The 16931-nt window shown below is 39.0% G+C and overlaps 2 protein-coding genes across 2 annotated transcripts; one reads left to right on the forward strand and one right to left on the reverse strand.

Moving 5' to 3' along the window:
* The first annotated feature begins 4851 nt into the window (after positions 1 to 4851).
* Positions 4852 to 7411, forward strand: LOC127766473 (leucine-rich repeat protein 1-like). The gene is made up of 6 exons (XM_052291505.1): positions 4852 to 5222; positions 5750 to 5821; positions 5919 to 6062; positions 6413 to 6484; positions 6577 to 6648; positions 7040 to 7411. Exons 1-6 carry the CDS (start codon positions 4996 to 4998, stop codon positions 7107 to 7109), a joined length of 657 nt encoding a protein of 218 aa, XP_052147465.1. The 5' UTR covers positions 4852 to 4995; the 3' UTR covers positions 7110 to 7411.
* Positions 7412 to 7515: 104 nt separating this feature from the next.
* On the reverse strand, positions 7516 to 16593 carry LOC127766469 (transcription initiation factor TFIID subunit 4b). The gene is made up of 15 exons (XM_052291503.1): positions 16495 to 16593; positions 16251 to 16380; positions 12969 to 13384; positions 12766 to 12861; positions 11938 to 12543; positions 11722 to 11838; positions 10073 to 10191; positions 9899 to 9986; positions 9658 to 9793; positions 9520 to 9575; positions 9394 to 9450; positions 9126 to 9272; positions 8688 to 8759; positions 8368 to 8599; positions 7516 to 7977 (listed from the first exon to the last, which is right to left on the reverse strand). Exons 1-15 carry the CDS (start codon positions 16528 to 16530, stop codon positions 7826 to 7828), a joined length of 2460 nt encoding a protein of 819 aa, XP_052147463.1. The 5' UTR covers positions 16531 to 16593; the 3' UTR covers positions 7516 to 7825.
* Positions 16594 to 16931: the final 338 nt, after the last annotated feature.

Below are 16931 nucleotides of genomic sequence, written 5' to 3' on the forward strand. Positions count from 1 at the left end.
AAAATCAATTTTCACTTGCGGATGCTTATGTCGTCGTTTGCCAGTAAAGATAATGTGATTTTCACTAGTGAATGCTTATGTCATCCGCTAGTAAAAATAAACGTGACTTTCACTAGGGGCACTATTTTTAGTCTGCCTGAAAAAGTTAAAGGAAAGTGCCATGAAAAATATTTTTTATGTCCCCCACTTGATATAACCTTAATATTTAACCACAACGAAGGACTTCTTTGAAAGGCTGAAATTAATTCCATTGCGGGATTATTTTAATAAAACAATTACTTTAATTCAGGTAAGGTAAGGATGAAAAGAAATTCCTGCATTACGGAGGTAGCCAGGGGTAAAGAAACCAGTTATTAGGTGGAAAAGAAATTCCTGCATTATAGAAAAGAAACATAGCAAATTTTGAAGAAGACATTTTTATTAGGTGGAAACCAGTTACTGAATGTTTGGAATCTATATTTTTTAAAAAAGACTACATTTCATAAAACACACCTATTGTGACACATAACAATAGTTTTATTGTCATAAAGTTGTAGAAATGGTACGTGACACATAACACTAGTTTTATTGTCAATTTGTCATAAAGTTTCTCAAAACCACTCTATTAACTAATTTGACATACTCTTATATCAAAACTTTCAAAATCTTTATTCACATAGATTCCACGTAACATTTATATGATGGATAAAAAAAACTCATAAATTTAGGATGTCAATTGTGGAAAGAACTCAAAAGAATAGTAGAATAAAGTTAAAATAATCAGTTTTGTAAATTTTATGGTCACAATACATAGGGTTATATATCATGGGTCAAAATCTATATGATTTGTGCAACTTAGATCACGATACTCAGGGATGCGTGAAATTTAGTGTAAAAAAGGTTGACTTTGGTCATGAGGGAAAATAATACAAAGCATAACTAGCAAATTCATTCATATTCAAAACCAATAGGTTCTCCTTTGCAAATAAATAAATAAATAAATAAAAAGGCAAATTTTTTTATGTCCTTTCACAAGTCAAGTCATGTTGTGTGTACTTTAGTTTGGCAGGTGCCCTGATATTTCGTTTCGTGCTCTCTTTCTTCGCAGCACGTTCTGCGTGTCGGGGAGACGTACATCACACAGTAAGGGCATTCGCAGTGAGTGTATCCCACGTATTTGTGGAGCCTCAGCTGTCACCTAACCTAGACGTACGAGTCTAAAATCTTGTTCACTTTATATTTCAGCCACTACACTTTTTATCAGTTCTCATAGTCTTTTTTTCAATTTATATGAAGGTCCAAAATTTACAATAAACACCCTAAAATCTAGAAAAAAAATATTTAAACCTCCTCCTTTTCTCTGGGATCTCTCCCTCTGCTCAACAAATCACCGCAACTCCTCCGCTGGCCACACGCTTTCCTTCCTCCATTTTCAGCCGTCACGCCTCCCCCTCCTCCGGCGCCTCTCCCTCCCCCACTGGCGGCGCCTCTCTTCCTCCCTATCTCCACAACTTGACTGAGCTGATTTCGCCAGATCCAGCCTGAGAGTCACCGGATTTGACCTTGGGAAGTGGCGGGAGCGGCTCGACAACAGCAGCGGCACGACGACGGTCATCCCGCAACCCCTCCATGGCAGGGACAGCCTCAACGGTGACGCGATGGCAAGGTAGCCTCGATGACAATGATGATGAGGGGACCGTTGCTTCGCGTTTTGGGACATAGCCTCTCCAACGTGGTTTTGCCCCTCTCCTCGCGCGTCATGGGGCTTCCTACTGATGACAAGTTCTGACGAGGTTCGGGTGGCCAAATAAAGCTCCACATTTTTGGCGGAGACTGCTCCACGCTAATATGGCTCGGAATCTCCTACGCCGGTAAGCTGAGGTCGAACGCCACCTCACCGCACTATGAATGGCCTAATACTCTCTCCACCCCAAAAATATACTCCTAAGAGATTTTAGTTGAATCCAAATTTATAGTATTAGATGTGTCCCATACAACCAAAATCGACTGAGCAAGAGATTTTGGGACTAAGGCTGTGTTTAAATGTTGTAAAAATTTGGTAAATTTTTTTTGACGTATACAGACAGACATTTGAAGTATTAAATATAGACTAATAATAAAACAAATTACAGATTCCGACTGTAAACTGCGAGACGAATCTTTTGAGTCTAATTAATCCGTCATTAGCACATGTGGGTTACTGTATCACTTATGGCTAATCATGACATAATTAGGTTCAAAAGATTCATCTCGTGATTTACAGTCGGACCGTGCAATTAGTTTTTTTATCCACATTTGATGCTCTATACATGTATCTAAATATTTGATGTGACGAAAAAATTAGAAGTTGGAAGAAAAAAGTTAGAATCTAAACACAGCCCGAGTGAGTAGTAGGGTAGGGTGGCTGCAGAAAGGATTTTGTTTTTATCTGGAGTGGAATATGTAAAACGAACTGATGACTTTGAATTTTTCTGTGTGGGTCCCACGTAATGGTCCATACCATGCACCCGGACAAAGAACGCCAATACCACGGCAAATCGACTGAGTGCCCCATGGGACCCACTTACCGGCCCTATGGGACCCACTGGCCGCAAATTGTTCTGTCCACGGATCGACTGCACATTTCCCTTTCTCTACATCTAAATTCATCAATCCAAAAGTTTTTCAAAAATAAATTCATCCACTCAAATTATGTACACCCTCCATGAAAAATCAACTTCTACAGAAGTTGGTTTTTTTATGAGAGAGAGTACTAAGCTATACATGGAAAGAATTGTGGCAAGAGAGCCACTTCTGGAGGCATCTTGCTAGGGAGGGGAGTTGATCCGATCATACATGTTCCAATAGACTATAATTGAGAAATTATTCATTTGTGTCATGGTAGGGTTAGCCCTTTTCATTGAGGTTAGCCGACAAAAACCTTCTAGTATTAAGGTTTACTATGGCATATAATGAAACTAACCCCGCTGATATTATCGGCTAGCTTTGCCCTTGGCCTTGAGTCATGTGTAGGGTTATGAAGATAAATCAACCCAACATACCATAGGTGTAAAAAGAAAATTACAATATCCAGCTCATGTTACCCAATACCCAGTTGGCAAAGGTTATATTTCAGAGAGTTCTTGAGCCTTACGACTTATAGATTGTGTACACTATCGGCAGAAGCCAAGCTTATAACCTGAAAATATATCTTTCCCAACCCATCACTCGACATCTTGGTTCGTACTAAGTTTGTTCCAGTTCAACGATTTGCCATTGACACTGTCGATTGTTTTGCAATATACCAGTGGGCCGACCTTTTTTTTTAAAAGAAACACCCAAAAATACCCTTAATCCTTACAGACATACAATGTTAACAAATAATTTATCTCATTAGAAATTCTAAAATAATATGAAAATATTTATGTGGCCTTCTTATACAACATGGAAGTTTGTGTATAAGTTTTAAGTTCTTTTTGGTATTTTTATTTTTTGAAAAAAATATTTTTTGGGGTATATAAGAGAGAAATTGCTTACACAAAAGATAGTAGCACAAAAATATCTTACATAGCATATGAAAGATGATTTACATTAAAAACTATAACACAAAAATGTATTTTACATAACATATAACATATAGGTTATATATATACATATTTAAAAAAAGTACAAATGAAAAAACTTGAAACTTATATACAAACTTCCATAATGTATAAGGATGTCACCTAAAAAATTTCATATTTTTTAAAACTTCTAATAAGATAAATCAATCTTAACCTTTTATGTCCATAAGTGTATTTTGGGTATTTTCTAAAAAGATAAGTTGAATGACGTATTGAAGAACAATTAATAAAGTTGTCGGTGTATTATAAAAAAACAATGTTAATGGTAAATTGTTGAACCAGAATAAACTCAGTAGCATAAAATAGATTTCCTAAGTATAAGGATTTAGGTTCCATTCTAATCTTCAACTCAAAATTACAATTTTCTTGTTTTCTAGTAACACGCTTTATAAATTGCTAAACAACTTTTTTTGCAAAACTATTATAGAAGCTTCTTAAAATAAATCAAATAAATTTAAATGTACAATAACTAATACTCAATTAATTATACAATAATGATCTATCTCATTTTTTGTGCTGAAAAACTAAGTGACTAGGGGTGAAAACGGACCGGATTCAGACGGATAGTGGTCATACCATATCCTAAACCATATTTTCAAGTGGATTCGGAGCGGGTGCAGATAGTGTCCAGATGCGGATGTGGAGCGGATTATTTTGGATGCCGGAAATTGTGTAGAATCGGTTCGGAAAGTTTCCATATTCGTTGTACTATGAAATGTCCCATCCAGTTTTAGGTTGCTATATTATGGGACGGAGGGAGTACATGCTTAAGTGCTAAACAACATTAAACAACATGAATACATTTCATGTTGTCCATAATTTAAAAATACAACTGCGCAAGTGTGAGTGTGTGACATGACACGGTGAAAGACTTAGACTAAGAAAATCTAGGTTAATTGATGAATTAGGCCATTGGATGGACCAACTTATGTTACATGCAATAGATAGAGAGTGGTTACATGTGTTGATAATTTCGAATTATCTGAAAAACGGCCTATCCGGATTTTATAGATACCGTATCCACATCATACTATCCGCATCCACATCTATATCCACTGGATTTTTAAAAGTCCATACCATATCGGACGGATTCAGAGTGGATTGGATCATACTTTCTGTAACGTTCGAACGCAGTTCCCCAAGGGCGACAAATCCTCCTCTGGGTGAGCCTTGCAAAATGCATCCTCTTTGTTCCTGGTCCAAGTTTGACCGTGGACCTTGCAGTTGAAGTGTTGACCGCAATCCCCTACTTTTCCAAAATTTCCACCGCCCACCAGCCACCGCCACCACCAGCGGGCCTTCACCCTCTTCTACTAGTCTTCTTCCTCCTCTCGCCCTTTCACACCGGAGCCATAGCCGGCGGGAGAGGCCAGCCCGACTGCCAGAGCCTCTACCTACGACTATCCGCGGCCGGATGGCGCCCCGCGTGTCCCTGCTCGCCGCCGGCGCCGTGGCCGTGGCCGTGGTCCTGCTTCTCGCCGCGCCGGCGCGGGCGTCCAACGACGAGGGGGACGCGCTGTACGCGCTGCGGACGAGGCTGTCGGATCCCAACGGCGTGCTGCAGAGCTGGGACCCGACCCTCGTCAACCCCTGCACCTGGTTCCATGTCACCTGCGACCACGCCAGCCGCGTCGTCCGCCTGTGAGTTCCTCTCCCTCCCGAACCCCCCCGCCGCCTCTTCAAGATTTTCCAACTCCGATGCCCAAATTGTTTGGTCCCCGACCGTGCGAAAGATTGCTGATTGGTTCTCCACTTCTCTTGCTTATCGAATTTGGAATCTGTCAACTGTGCGTGCTGCTGTGATTATTGGTCGGGGCTTAGTTTCCGTCTATTCTAAATTAAGTCAATTAGGTGATCATCTGCTGCTAGCTACGTATAGTTATTACTGGTTTGATTTGTTCGATGAACTCGTCAAAAATCAACACTTGGTTCAAGATCTCGACGCACCAACTCTTCTACAATAGCAGGTCAACTTATAATTTGCGGACTGGCAAAAGAAATGACCTTTAATTTAGTCTTTCAATTGAGTTGCTTCTTGTTCACGAATTTCTTGGTTTGCTGCTCCGGTAGCAAAAATCGTGTTCAGAAGGTAGCAATCCGCGTGTTCAGAAGGATCGCACACTAAATCCTTAATGGTCTGACTATTTTATTTGTGGTTAATGTTTCAGGGATTTAGGAAACTCCAACATCTCCGGCTCGATTGGCCCTGAGCTAGGCCGTCTTGTGAACCTCCAATACCTGTATGGGCATATTACGTGCAAGTTTTTTCTGTTCAAATGGCGAGAAAGGGATATATGACCATGATTTAATCAGTAAAAATCAAATTTTGATTTGCAGGGAGCTCTACAGGAACAATCTTAACGGTGAGATCCCAAAAGAATTGGGCAATCTCAAGAATTTGATCAGCTTGGATTTGTATGCCAACAAGCTCACTGGAACAATCCCCAAGTCGCTTTCCAAGCTCGGCTCGCTGAGATTCATGTATGTACCATCACCACCTGATTATATTACAGCTCTTGCTTAATACGAAGTCATGTCATGTCTAGTGCAAATAAATGATCGGTGAATCCAAATATCTGGACGCTTGTGATCACAATTTCTTCAACTGATGAAATCCACAAATCTCTGTTCATTTGGTTTTATGCATGGTTAAGTAGTTTTTTCTTATACCAATGCACATTTTTTGTTAGATAATGTTACCAATGCACATTTAAGTAGGAGTAACTTTTATCAAAAGAAACAGGAACTAAGGAAGTAGGCTTCAACTCATTATTCATATTTGTACAGTGTTTCATATGCTACCACTGAAAGCTTTTGGTTTGTGATATCAGGCGGTTGAACAATAACAAGCTTGCTGGATCAATTCCAAGGGAGCTGGCCAAACTATCCAACCTGAAAGTCATGTGAGTATAAAACTATTTATTTTAAATTAGTTATTTCCTTGACTCTCTATGGTTACTGAATACTGATTGCTCTAAGTTCTTGTGAAATGTAGTGACTTGTCTAACAATGACCTCTGTGGAACTATTCCTGTTGACGGTCCCTTCTCAACCTTCCCTCTTCGAAGGTATACCTTAAAAGTTAATTTACTATTGAAATGCATTAGGTTGAATTTGATGCTTGACTAAAACAAATGTCAGTTAATTCTTACATTGCCCATTGACATGACATTTGTGATTTGTATTGGTTAAGTTTGTTGGAATGGTTTCAGTCAAATAAGTTTGGTCACTATTTTGCTACTAGTTTCGCGGAGTTTAGTTCTAAACTTATTCTTCAAACTTCCGATTTTTCCATCACATCAAAACTTTCCCACACACACAAACTTTCAACTTTTCCATCACATCGTTCCAATTTCAACCAAACTTCCAATTTTGGCTTGAACTAAACACACCCTTTGTATCCCTCATTACCACTGGACCTTTCACATAAACTGACAGCTAACTCATCTTATTCTGCAGCTTTGAGAACAACAACAGGCTCAACGGCCCAGAGCTGCAAGGTTTGGTTCCTTATGACTTTGGATGTTAAGAGCTCCATGTTGGTGAAGTAGCACAGCAATGCATGTCGTCCGTTGATAAATGGAAAAGAATATAGTAGTACAAATAGGAAAGCTAGCATGTATGTTGTGAGTTCATATATGCAGCAGAGCTGCAGAGCTGAAGAGGGAAGGTTAATGTACCCAGGCAGCATGAACAAAGAATGTATTCAGAGAAGTTTTACTTATATTCATGATACAGGTACTATGTATGTAAATTTCAAGCTGCTTTACTGCAGTCGTGTTTTTAGGTGATGCAAATCCTAGCGACACGAATTAACGTACATATTCTACATTCTCCCAGTCCCACCAACGGTTGAAATACCAGCATTGCATGTTAAAAGAATCAGAATACATGAGAGTAATTCAATTATCTTAGTGGAAAAAAAGAGCTAACTACACAATCAGGTATCAGCTCTACATAATGAGCTTGATGCTGTTTATTATATCATGCCTGACATAGGAAGCGATTACAATATTATTCATGAGATAAAAGAACACATATGCACACTATTCTCGTTAAAAAAAATGGCTGATGATGTCGGTTCACTAGTGATTGTTAAATCCTGCAAAAATGATTTATCAACCAATCAAACCCATCGCTTGGTCTTAGACTCATCTTCTATCAACCATTCTACTCAATACAATGCCCCCAAGAGCACAACCAAAATTGAACACTGCAACTCGAAATGCAATGGTTATACTGCAACTATTTCGCAGATGATTCTGCTGGTGATCTCCCATATAGCTGGAACAGCAAAGAGGATTTCAACATCTGAGGTTCCCTCTCAAGTGCTGCGATCACATCCTTCACCGTAATGCTCCGGGTCACTTTTACGTGTGATGATCTTCTAACACCACCTAATGAAAGAGACACAAAACTTTAGGGACAAACGTCTAAATACAAGGCATGTCACAATGCATGTGGTGTGTAATCTACTCTTATGAGGCTTTGGTCTACTAGAAAATGACTCGCATATTAAAACATTCACACTAACTGGATACAAGGTGATCTTGTCCTCTTAAGAACTCACCAAACACAAATCTCACGGTCTACAACTACAGATATCTACCAACCTTTTGCATGGATGCATTACTAAATGCTTATAACCAAAATATTAACTATCCCACTCAACCATCAAGTGGTTTTGTTCAATTGACTGACTCGCTTATGCACATTGGTTACTACAAATATAATAAACAACGGTAAAAATACAACAGTTTATCGGGGTCCAAGCATTGAAAATTAACCTGTCTTTTCAATTTCCTGTTGTTCTCTTGAACCTTTTCCAGGTTTCGGTGAAGACGTACGAGGCAACATGTTGCCTGGCATGGAACCAGAAGAACCATCACCATCACATTTGCTCTTCTTTTTTTCAGCCATGAACTGCCACCTTGAAAGCATGTCATCTCCGCCTGCTGCAACTCGTGCAGCAGCATTTGCAGCTGTTGTTCTCGTTTTATCATCTTCCGCCTTATAGGTCTGCAAGGCATGAAAATCATCAATATCTATAGCATACTATGTTTATACAGCTGTGCAAGTATCGCCTGAGTAGTGAAAAGACACTAACCTTAGCATGCTTTGATGTGCTACGACTCTCATTCTTGTCCTTCTCTGAATCAACCACAGCATTGTCATCTCCCTGCATTTAAAAACATGATCTTCATTCAAACCGCACAAATCATAGTACTAAATTGTGAAACTCAGGCCCAATTTATGCCAATCAACATACTACGCAAAGGAAGGATGACTAATTATCACATCAAATCAAATAAACACTCTAGCAACCTGTACAAGGAGAGAGAACACAAATGGACGATGGAGATTAAATGAACTGGAGCACCTTGCTGCACAATAGCAAGCCATTGCTACATCTACATTTAAGTCAACCCCCTTACATGCTACAACTTTTGACATCTTTGATCCACCTGCCAGCCAGTCTCTATGTATTATACTACGTGTGAAAAGATATACTGAAATTCCAGCTGAAACAGCATGCAGAACTAACATCACTCTGTTTCCTGATTCTTTCAGCATCTTCGGCCAGCTTTTTGTCCCACTGTTCTCTAGCTTCTCTGTTCACCCTCAATATGTGACTACGAACATCTGAAGACAAAGGATAAATTCGATGTCTTGATTTTTCAAGATCAACCCTCTACACAAAAGAAAGAACAAAATGAATTAGTATCTTAAGTAGAATTCTTTATTTGGAAAAGATCCATGAAATTAAGCCATCTCTTTATTTGGAAAAGATCCATGAAATTAAGCCATCACACCTGTTTTGAAAGTCTTATTGTATTGCTTATGAATCCTCGTAACCGCTCTTCAACACACTGAATAAAACTTACGTTAGATTAGGAACAAAACAACTCCGGGAAGGGGGTTGCTAAACAGTAGCTCACCATCGATAGACATCGCTCCACGTCACTGCCTATGCTCTTCAAATTGCATTTCCTCACTGCCAAAACACCAGCATTAGATAATAAAATCATAAAAGACCCCTATCAAGTTAATTATTCTCGAAGGTCAAAGGTATTAACTGATCTCTGCTAATTTTTTTTTCAGAGGACCCTTTTGTAGGATGAGTTTTTCTTCTTCAAGTTGTACGACCATCCGAGCAGCTTCTGAAACTCGACTCTCCTCCTTTGGAGCAGAGAAAAGTTGCTCCTCTTCTTCCTGGTAAAAAGGGACAAGTTATGCAAGTAATGTTAACTGAATAATGAGTACTCTAAGGTATGCAGAAAGCAAACCATCAGAATAAAAGCACATCAAGGAATATACCCTCAGATTAACACCACTAACTGCAGTAACATCATTCAGCTGGTCAATACTTTGATCATGATAACCTCCGGATGTCTTCTGCTTTTTGCTGGCACAATAGAAAATGGCATCAGAAACCATAGAGCAAGTATGATTAGAACGAGGTCATTAACTCAGTATAGCCATTGGAATTACCTAGATGGTGGAGGGGATGAGCCTAAAGCGTCCAAAGGTTTCTTCTGTCCAGCAGATGCCTTCTTTTGAGGTGTTTTAGAAGCTGCTGCAGGGGGAGGTGTTTGTGTAGCAGGTTGGATCTAATGATAAAAAAACTCTCGTAAATACTCTGTAAATATTCTGTACATAGTTATATTATTAATATATTTAACGCAGTAGGAACCACTCCTGTTTTCTTGTAAAAAAATAAAATATTGGTTAGAGCACAATAACAATATCGTGCATTACTGAAACACTTAGCTTGAACGAAAAAAAAAAAAAGTTAAACCCAACAGAAGCTAGCATGTGGCCAAATGGATAGAGGTGCAGATGAGCACCAAGCCCAGGGAAGTTCAGCACCTAGCAAATTTTTGGATTACACGTGTGCACTCAATGGGCATACACTTGCTAGAGTTCTGAGAGATTTTCAGTTCTTCTGGCATTTTCCAAGTGTGTAGACATGTGCACAATCACATGTGTAAGGTGATGTGACTGTGGTGCATGTACTTTGCATGTTCCAATGTACACTAAAATAAATAAATAAAACCCAGCAAGAATAATTGAACAAATGCAAGCAAGCATATGCCTCTATGCACATCATAAAAGGCATATTTCATTTTTCCAATAAAATCTAATAAATTGATATCCATATTTTTCAAACTCATGTGGGGGCCACTGCTTATCAGTAGTTCTGATCAGGACCAAGTTTTACATAAACCGATCAGATCTGAGATTTTTAAAAAGTACTTTACAGATTTAAACATTGGCAATAGGCCCAAAAAAGATCAACAGTAAGACATACTCAAAAACAATTGCAAAATCACACATTCAATGAAATAGTATATCATCAATTATTTCACAAAATTCAAATGCTTTTTTCCATCCTCCAGATCGATTCAACCATTGATGCCTACATCAAACTACTAGGCTTCAATTGTTAGATCCTCCTGACTTGTAAAACATCTTTTGCTTAGCCCATTTGCATAACTGTGCACTGTCACTCTGACATATAAATCTATTTCTTAGTACAAACTATATGTTTGCAGTGATGCGTGTTATCATTCTAAAAGATATGAGAATAATCATATATGTTTAAAAGAGAAGATATAATTCTACGGTTTTATTTTGAAATAGCTATGCTTGGCTACAGCCATCATTTGACCAGTTCCTCCTGCCTCAGAATACAAACTGGATTTTCTGGCTTCTAGTGCAAACATCAGGAGTATGAACTTATAATTCTCAAACTATAAGTATACTCAGACCAAGTTTATAATTCCATCTAGCTGTTGCTCTAACTTAAGCCAAGGTGAGCAAAACTAACTTAAGCTTGATCAATTATTAATAACCATAGTTATTACCAGTGTATCTTAAGCACTGTAATATACTCTGGATATGCTATATGTACAGATCCCACATGAGTCTCAAATAGGCAAAAATAAACATATCAGTAAAAGCATAAATACATGTACAATTGGAACTTTGGCATTAGTAAGATCATCATATCTGAGCATTCATGTGAAAATATACAAAGAATAATAATGCATTTTTTTCAGCGGGAATCTATCTTCCAGTTATATTGTTTTTCAAGTGACAATTAAGGTCCAACAACAAGTGCACACATCGACGTATACCTGCATGTTTGGTTCTGCTTGAGTGCCATGAGATCGATGAGGCTGACTTGAGTTTGTTGTGTTGAAAGATTTAGAAGTACCTGATGTTGATGGTTGGTTTTCAGGAACACCAACACCCTTACATCCAAAGGCTGTGTTAACTTGATTTACATGCATGGAGGCGCAAAAAAAAAAAAAAAACACTTATGTAGATTCAGAGCATTAGATTTCAGTTACCTTATTTGTGTGTTCTGTTGGAGGGAAAGATTTAGTTTTCTGCTCTTTGTTTACTTGTTGCCATGGAGATATATTAGTTTGCAATGTTGGTCGTGCTGCCATGCTCCCAGTCACTGAGGTAACAGCTCCCTGGACTAATTGTCCTCTTTGACTGGAATCTGCCATTTGTGGTCTAAGTGGTACAATTGGACCTCCAACTGGTCGTGGCAATGGACGAGCATGAATATTATTTGACCCAAGCACAGGTAAAGATGTTTGTGGATGCTGTGTTGCTTGCCCTGGGGCTGATTGTATATTGTGTGGACGGCTGAGCATATGCCCCCCTTTCACATCTGACATGTTACTAGTTTCATTAACCTTTTGCAAATTGCTTTCTGAAGATGGATAGCCCATGTTACTTTGCATTTGGCCTGACAAAGAAGGTCGAAAAAAAGGTGGTCTTGGGCTGTCACTAGCTTGGTTTGCAGGAATGGAATGAGCTGACGGATATGATTTGTGCTCAACTCCTGACATAGAACCACTGGGAACATTCTGCTGATTGGAAACTTGACTTAACAAAGAATAGTTGCTTGGATTTGTCTGTGGATTCCGTTGCCCATGAGCAGCCTGCAGCCAAACAAGACCAGAATAACTCCCAAGAAAAACAGATTGTGATGGTAAGAACAACAATAGCAGTACAGAAAGTGGTGATAGATAGATTGACCTAACTTAAAGAATAGATAGATTGACCTAACTTACGCACTAACTGCACAATGTAAAGTGGCAGTCAGTTACCTGCAATGGGGGAGAGGTCTCAAATGAACCCTAATAAATTGAAACTTTAGTTACCTGAGCTTGATATTGTGCAGCAGCTTGTTTGAGCAACTTATCGCCAACAATAGTCCTTACAACTTTGAGAAAGTGTTCCTTGCTAACTTCATTTTTCTATCGAAAATAAAGGATATCTTTATGCGATAAGTATAGCTGAGTAATCAGTTATGCAATAATATACTATTTGTTTTTTTTTAATTCAGCATAGTTCAGGAACCAACCCGCAACTTTGTAAAAATGGACTGAACTTGCATATCCTTGTCTTTGTCAAGGTGCCGTCTCAAAATTGGTATTAACATATGAAATGTAACAACAGGAGGTTTCCCCACCGTAGGAGCACTATTAGTTTGATTTGTGCTTGGTGTTTGTTGACTCCTCATCTGTTGCAAAGGCTGCTTCTGACCAGAATTACTTTGTTGAGAACTGTTTCCTGGCTCTTGCTTAACCTTTGGCTGGTCTTGTTTATTATCAGCACCCCCAGATACCAGTTCAGGCCTAGATGGCTGCTCATTTGAATGATGCAAATGTTTCTGTTCCTGTTGTTGGTTCTCCTGGTTTCCAATTTCATTCTTTACTGAACCCTGCCACTGTTCATGATTGTGGGTGAACATTGAATTGCTCTCCTGAGGCACAAGACCTACATTTGAGATAAATTACTATAAAGTGAATACTTGATAAATACAATCGTAGCATAACTAGGTTTTTTTTTTTACAGAAATAGCATAACTAGGTTACCAAGAATATGCTAAAATTCTTTTACTTCAAGAGAAATATACTGAATTGCTTAGATGTTTTTTAAAGACAATATGCTGAGGTATTTGATATGGCAAAATTGTGGGCTTCCAGTAACAGTTCATTATGCACCACAGGACTTTGGTCACATTTCCCCCAGTTTAGCATTTTAACATAGAGTGTATCATGTGCGTCTTACCCTCATATTCGTATGACCAAATGTTATTGGAAGTTTTCGTGATCATTTGCATTGTACTTTGAGACAGGATGAAGCAAAATATTTTGCACTTTTCACTGATAATTTACCTGATTGCACATCTAGAAAGTAAGTTTTACAAGGCTTAGAACACTCTTCTAATGATACTCTACCCCACTACCCAGTTCACAATATTAAAGAAAAACACATTGCAAACATCTAAAGCTTATACAAACTATTTGCCACTCAGCTGATAAGCAAACAAGCTACTTATGTGGCAAGTTTTCTAGCTTTAGCTTCCACAAATGTATCTCTCTATTGTATTTGTCAAAAGGGATGAATGCAGATCTGAAGTCATTGCATGTTTAAACAGGCTTGATTCAACAAACAAAACAATCTGCAAATTTCAATAATAAAAATAATAATCTGAAAGCAACATGGAGAACTAACTCCAAGCAATATGATATTTAGTTCATAAATAGTTGGACATCAGGAGAGACTAATCATGCTACCCTTCATTCCAAAAGCCTTGCCACTGTGAGAAGCATGTGCGGGATGAAAATTTTGTACCCTTGAACTACAGTATCTCTGTCAGTGTCAGAGACTAATAGAGTCATTTATCTTTCCGATTGGTATTTTTACCTGCGTTTAAAACACGCATACAGAAGTTGTGAAAATATTTTAACTTAACCCAAGGTTTAAGAAAATATAGTGGTGAAAGTCTGTCTTGTTATGTCCCAAAACAGAAAGAAACCAATGGAACCTACATGCAATTCATTTAGACTGTTTTAAGTGCGACAAGTCAATGAAATATGTGCTCTCTTTCTCCTCTTTCAGTAACTTTAGCAGTATGTCAATGAGTTAACAGCACAGGGAGTGACAAAACATAGGATTTACTTATTTATTGCCACAATGTTTTCTCCAAGCTAAGTGAGGCGAAGCACAGAACCTGGGGTTTTCTAAAACTCACATACAACTAACCCTTTTAAGTACTCGCATTGGTTGGGTGAAAGTGCTTACAATGCAATTTTATTGCTTAATCCAAAGGGATGGCAATCATGTGCTTATGTAGCCAGTCACTGAAGAAGGAAATCTAATGAACCAATAAACTATAGATAGGATTAATATTCAACGCTATCTAAATATAGATACACATTGAACTAAACCCGCCAACCCTTGTCTCAGCTAGCGTGAATGGGCATGGCTGGCTGCACAGAGGCTAGTCCACAACCATGAAAGAAAGGTTTCTAAGTTTGTAAGCTGCAAGTGGCCAAGTTTCAAACCAGGTATAAGTGCTATCCTCAAAAGGTAGTTGTGCTTTTCCTTGAAATTCTATTTTCAGTGGAGTGTAAAATAGAACAAGAGCAGTGATAATAAGGGCAGAAGAAAACATAGAATGATGGGTATGCAAGCTTCATGTTTACTGTAAATGTTCCTACTTTGGTTCTTTGCTTGCAAATTTCATTACTTCCATAACACTAGAGACTTCCACAGCAAAGTGTAATGTTGATACTTCAAGACAGAACACTGTATAATGATTACAGAAGTCAATCAGAACTTATATTCAAGCTCAAGAAATATTGTTTAGGAACTTCGTTTCTTGTAGAACACTAGTGTAAATTTCACCAGCTCTTGTCAAAGTGGGTACCATATATTTACAGAATAAGTTGGAAGTTGATCAATTTCAAGAAACATATTTATCTATGCCTCTTAATTATTGTTGACTAAAGCAACATAGAATATTGGTATAATAATGCTCACTGGATAAAGTTCTTTCTATCCAGGCATACTTTACAGACCTGGCAAAGGAAAAGTGGATTCAATGGCACAGCAGCTATTTGAGTTACACAATGTTTGGTTGTCATCAAGCACTAAGAGAATCATTTCTGCAAGAAAAAAGTGTTGTGGTCTACTCCAGATTGTCATGAATTCATGGCCTACTGCTCCATTCCCCTATATGCAGGGTAAAATTCAAGAATCTACATGATTTTTCGAAATCAATAACCACATTCTTTAAGACAAACCCTTATAAACGTCTGTTGTTATTTTCATGCAGTCAGTATTAGGGGATTCAAAGATAAACCAGTAGAAAAGTTTTGTTTTCCTAACAAGCTGTTATGTTCACACCCTTCAGTACTTGGACACTTATTTCCTATAATTTTTCTTCCCTTGATGAATTGTTTTTTTTTTCCATTTGGGTCTCAATATGAAGAATATTTATCTCTATTTTAATATTAGGGATATTAGGGGAAGGCCCTCCATGATGAGAATAATGAGAAAAAGCCAACCCATTGCAGTAACAAAAAAAAAAAATCATAGAAGGCTCATTTGTCAGAATCCCTTCCAACACTAAATCTAAAATTGCGGAACGTTAATTCGAACACTAAACCTAGGTGCCACGTACATAAAAGTTTCTTGATTTCATTATTACCCCATTCCAAGTAGCGCATTGTCCAACCCCCTCGCAGTACAGTTTGTTGATTCCTACAACCCCCGGTTCTCCACAGGATCACACGAATTCGATCCGAGGAAGGGAAACAGTTTCCTAGGGTTAATTGGGGACAGGGAAACTCACCGGCGCCGTGATCCAGCGGCTGGGAGGAGGAGGCCGCGGCGCTGGTGCTCGCGCCGCCGCTGCCCTCCACCTCGCGGTTGAGCGCCGCCGTGAAGGCCTCGACGTCGGCGCCCGAGTGCATGGTCTCGTCCTGCGCAACCCCACAACAAGAGAGAGCCACCATTTGAATCCTTCCTTCCTTTCCCCCCAAAAAACAAACGAATTCGAGAATGAGGAGGGAGGGGTTGGGGTTGGGGTCGCGCACCACGTCGTCGTCAAGGAGCTTTATGAGGGGATCCATGGCCGGAGGCCGCCTCTCACCCTCCTTGCCTTGCCTTGCCTTGCCTCTGCCCTTGTCGGCTCCAGCAAAAATAAAGGGAGGAGAGGGAGAAAATTGCATATGTACCACTCATAAAAACTGGCTTCGCTATAATGCCACTCTCGAGATAGGATTCACCCAGATGCCACTCTTAACACGTGGGTATTCGCTGGAATGCCACTTTTAGTCTTTTTTCCATTTTGAAAATACTTTTCATCAATTTCAATTTTTCTTGGACTATTATGCCCCTGAGTCAACTGATTCAGTCGGACTCTTTCTTCTCTTCGTTTCAATCTAGCGAGCGAGCGCAAGAAGTCGAGAATAGAAGCGGCAGCGACACCGGCGCCGCCCACCACACCACTGCATTGCCGCCGCTGCCTCTC

This window comes from Oryza glaberrima, chromosome 3, assembly GCF_000147395.1.
Source record: "Oryza glaberrima chromosome 3, OglaRS2, whole genome shotgun sequence".
Classification (NCBI taxonomy): domain Eukaryota; kingdom Viridiplantae; phylum Streptophyta; class Magnoliopsida; order Poales; family Poaceae; genus Oryza; species Oryza glaberrima.